Source organism: Myotis brandtii, unplaced genomic scaffold, assembly GCF_000412655.1.
Source record: "Myotis brandtii unplaced genomic scaffold, ASM41265v1 scaffold1697, whole genome shotgun sequence".
Taxonomy (NCBI): Eukaryota; Metazoa; Chordata; class Mammalia; order Chiroptera; family Vespertilionidae; genus Myotis; species Myotis brandtii.
The window spans coordinates 250,002-252,234 of NW_005356244.1; the positions used below are offsets into that span (position 1 = coordinate 250,002).

Sequence of the window (2,233 nt, forward strand, 5' to 3'; positions counted from 1 at the left end):
ATCCCGCCCCCCACACTCCCCGCCGCCCGCGGGAGGTGTGCGAGGCTGGAAAGCACTGTCTAGGCGCCCACTGCAAACCCCAACCCATCTGGGACTCCTCCACACGTCCAGCCCCGACCCCCACTCCACCCTGCCCAGCTCCTCAACCTAATTTTAAACGCTGGTCCTCTGGGTAGAGCCGTGGAAGAAGCTGGATGCGGAGTCCGGAGATCTGGGTTCCAGCCCAGCCAGGAATCTTCGTCCAGCTCCGGCATTGCATCTCCGAGAACCTGCTTCTTGTTTCCTCCGCATGGGGGCCTTGCGTCCTGTTACAAAAAGTATTATTTCTCTTATTAGAAGCATATGCATGTCACAGTCTCCCTCCAAAATTATGCCAAATCATCCTTTCTTCTGAAAGTGTTTCCCGATTGTCTACATCCGACCCGGTACTGTTGCTGCGAGTGTAGATGTCTAGTTCTATACAGTTGTGCTCTGAAAAGATAATCTGTGCTTATTTTATTTTCTGAATGGACTGCATCTGCTGTAAGAGGAGGGAATGGAGTCAGATGCTGGACCCACTACCAGCATTGCCGCCTACTGGTGGGTAACTGTGGCGAGTCACTTCTCTCTGGGCCTCAGTGTCTCCATTTGTAGCATTCCTGGTCTGGAATTTCATCCACGTGAACAAAAATATATGAGCCACACAGGGACAAGTCGATCGCCCGCGCTTCCCACCTCTCTGCAGGCTCATCCCGCCTTCCCAAGTTGGGGGATGCCTCCGGGATGGGGTGCCCTCTCCAACCGGAGACTCACGAGGTGGCAGCGAGCAAACAGCAGCAGATCAGGGGCTTCCAACGCTTACCCCCACGGGGCCGCCCGAATTCATACTCCTCGTTCCCCCCCCTCGCCCCATCCTGGGCTTAGCTACCCCTCTTCCCCCACCCCTACCCCGCCTTCCTCCTCTCGGCCCCGCCCCGCCCACCCTTGAAGCGCATGCGCCGCCCGCGAGCGTGTGTTTATAAAAGTCCAGCTTTGGCCAGAAACTTCAGTCCGTTGGCTGCGGCGGCAGATAGCAAAGTGGTCTCAAGAACTTGGGTGCTATGGGCGCTCCTGTAGAGCAAGCGGTTACTATGGACGGGTTCCATGTAAGTCCAATTTCAGCCTGTTTTTTCTGAACTATTCGAACATATGAACTTAGAGCGCGGCCCCTCTCGGAGCGGGCAGACGCGTCCAGGACATTGGAGGGCTGGTGTCCGGGAGAAGGGGCGTGGGAAGGAGTTTGGGGCGCATGGCTCCGTGGGGGTTAGGGATAGGATTGGAGTCTTTTTCTCTGTAAGCAAAGGAGAAACGATAGGAACCACTGTTTTGGTGGCTGCACGTGTCTCCCCCTTGAGCCGTGCGGCGCGCAGCGGATTGCACGCTGTTTGCAAACAAGACGTCTGTGCACAAGTGCAGAGAAGGTGTGCCCCGCACTGCCTCGGGAGTCTCTTCAGTGGCTCTTACTCGGCGGAGCGGGGTTTTTCTTTGGTGCGATTTACGTGAGATTTGAATTTAGAGGTGGAAGGCAGCGCCCCAGGACTGAGTTCCCGGAGGAAGACTGCGCCCCGGTTAACTTCGGGCAAGGGCACTGGGAACCACTCCTGACGTTGGGCGCGTGTTCTCTGAACTGCGGGGCCCGCGGAGCTGTGCGTGCACCCCAGTGAGTGAGCCCGGGGGTTCGGGAGTTTGGGATAGTGCAGAGGTGGAAGGAGTACTTACAAGCAGCCCCCGCGCAGCAGCACCCCGTCCCGAGGTGGGCGCGAGGGAGGCGGGAGGGTGGGGCGAGAGAGACCTTGAGGGCGTCAGAAGCGCTGCTAGTGAGCCCTGGGTTTTGGGAGTTGGGGATAGCATAGAGGTCGAAGGAGTACATATAAGCAGTCCCAGGGCAGCAGCACCTGTCCCAAGGTGTGCGTGACGGAGGCGGGAGGGTGGAGGAGTGTCTGGGAGGGCCCCTGGACTGCTCGCCACTGAGGTGCAGAAGGGCAGGTGCAAGTGGGAAGATGGTTTGGCTCTCACTGAGCCCAGTTGCGCTGTTTAACCGTCGGTGGTTTCCTGAAGGCTTTTGAAAAACCTCTTACTGGGGAGACTTTTCTCTTCCCCCCACCCCACCCCTCCAGCGGCGCGCAATTCAAAGGCGCTAGCCGCGGAGACGCCCAATCTCTCCCCCTGCACCCAGTCGGATAGAGCCTGGGGCTGGGCGGGACCCCAGGCGCCC

The 2,233-nt window shown here is 58.6% G+C and overlaps 1 protein-coding gene and 1 long non-coding RNA gene across 2 annotated transcripts in view; one reads left to right on the forward strand and one right to left on the reverse strand.

The window, feature by feature from the left end:
* Positions 1–874, reverse strand: part of LOC106725516 — a 1,538-nt gene extending 664 nt beyond the window's left edge. Inside the window, exons 1-2 of the long non-coding RNA XR_001361398.1 lie at positions 793–874; positions 148–305 (exon numbers count right to left, since the gene is read on the reverse strand). This is a non-coding gene — a long non-coding RNA (uncharacterized LOC106725516). The remainder of the gene's footprint in view (positions 1–147; positions 306–792) is intronic.
* A 146-nt stretch (positions 875–1,020) lies between these two features.
* Positions 1,021–2,233, forward strand: part of CXCR4 (chemokine (C-X-C motif) receptor 4) — a 3,842-nt gene continuing 2,629 nt past the window's right edge. The window contains exon 1 of the mRNA XM_005862860.2: positions 1,021–1,124. Coding sequence (XP_005862922.1) covers positions 1,080–1,124 — 45 coding nt within the window. The 5' untranslated portion in view covers positions 1,021–1,079. The remainder of the gene's footprint in view (positions 1,125–2,233) is intronic.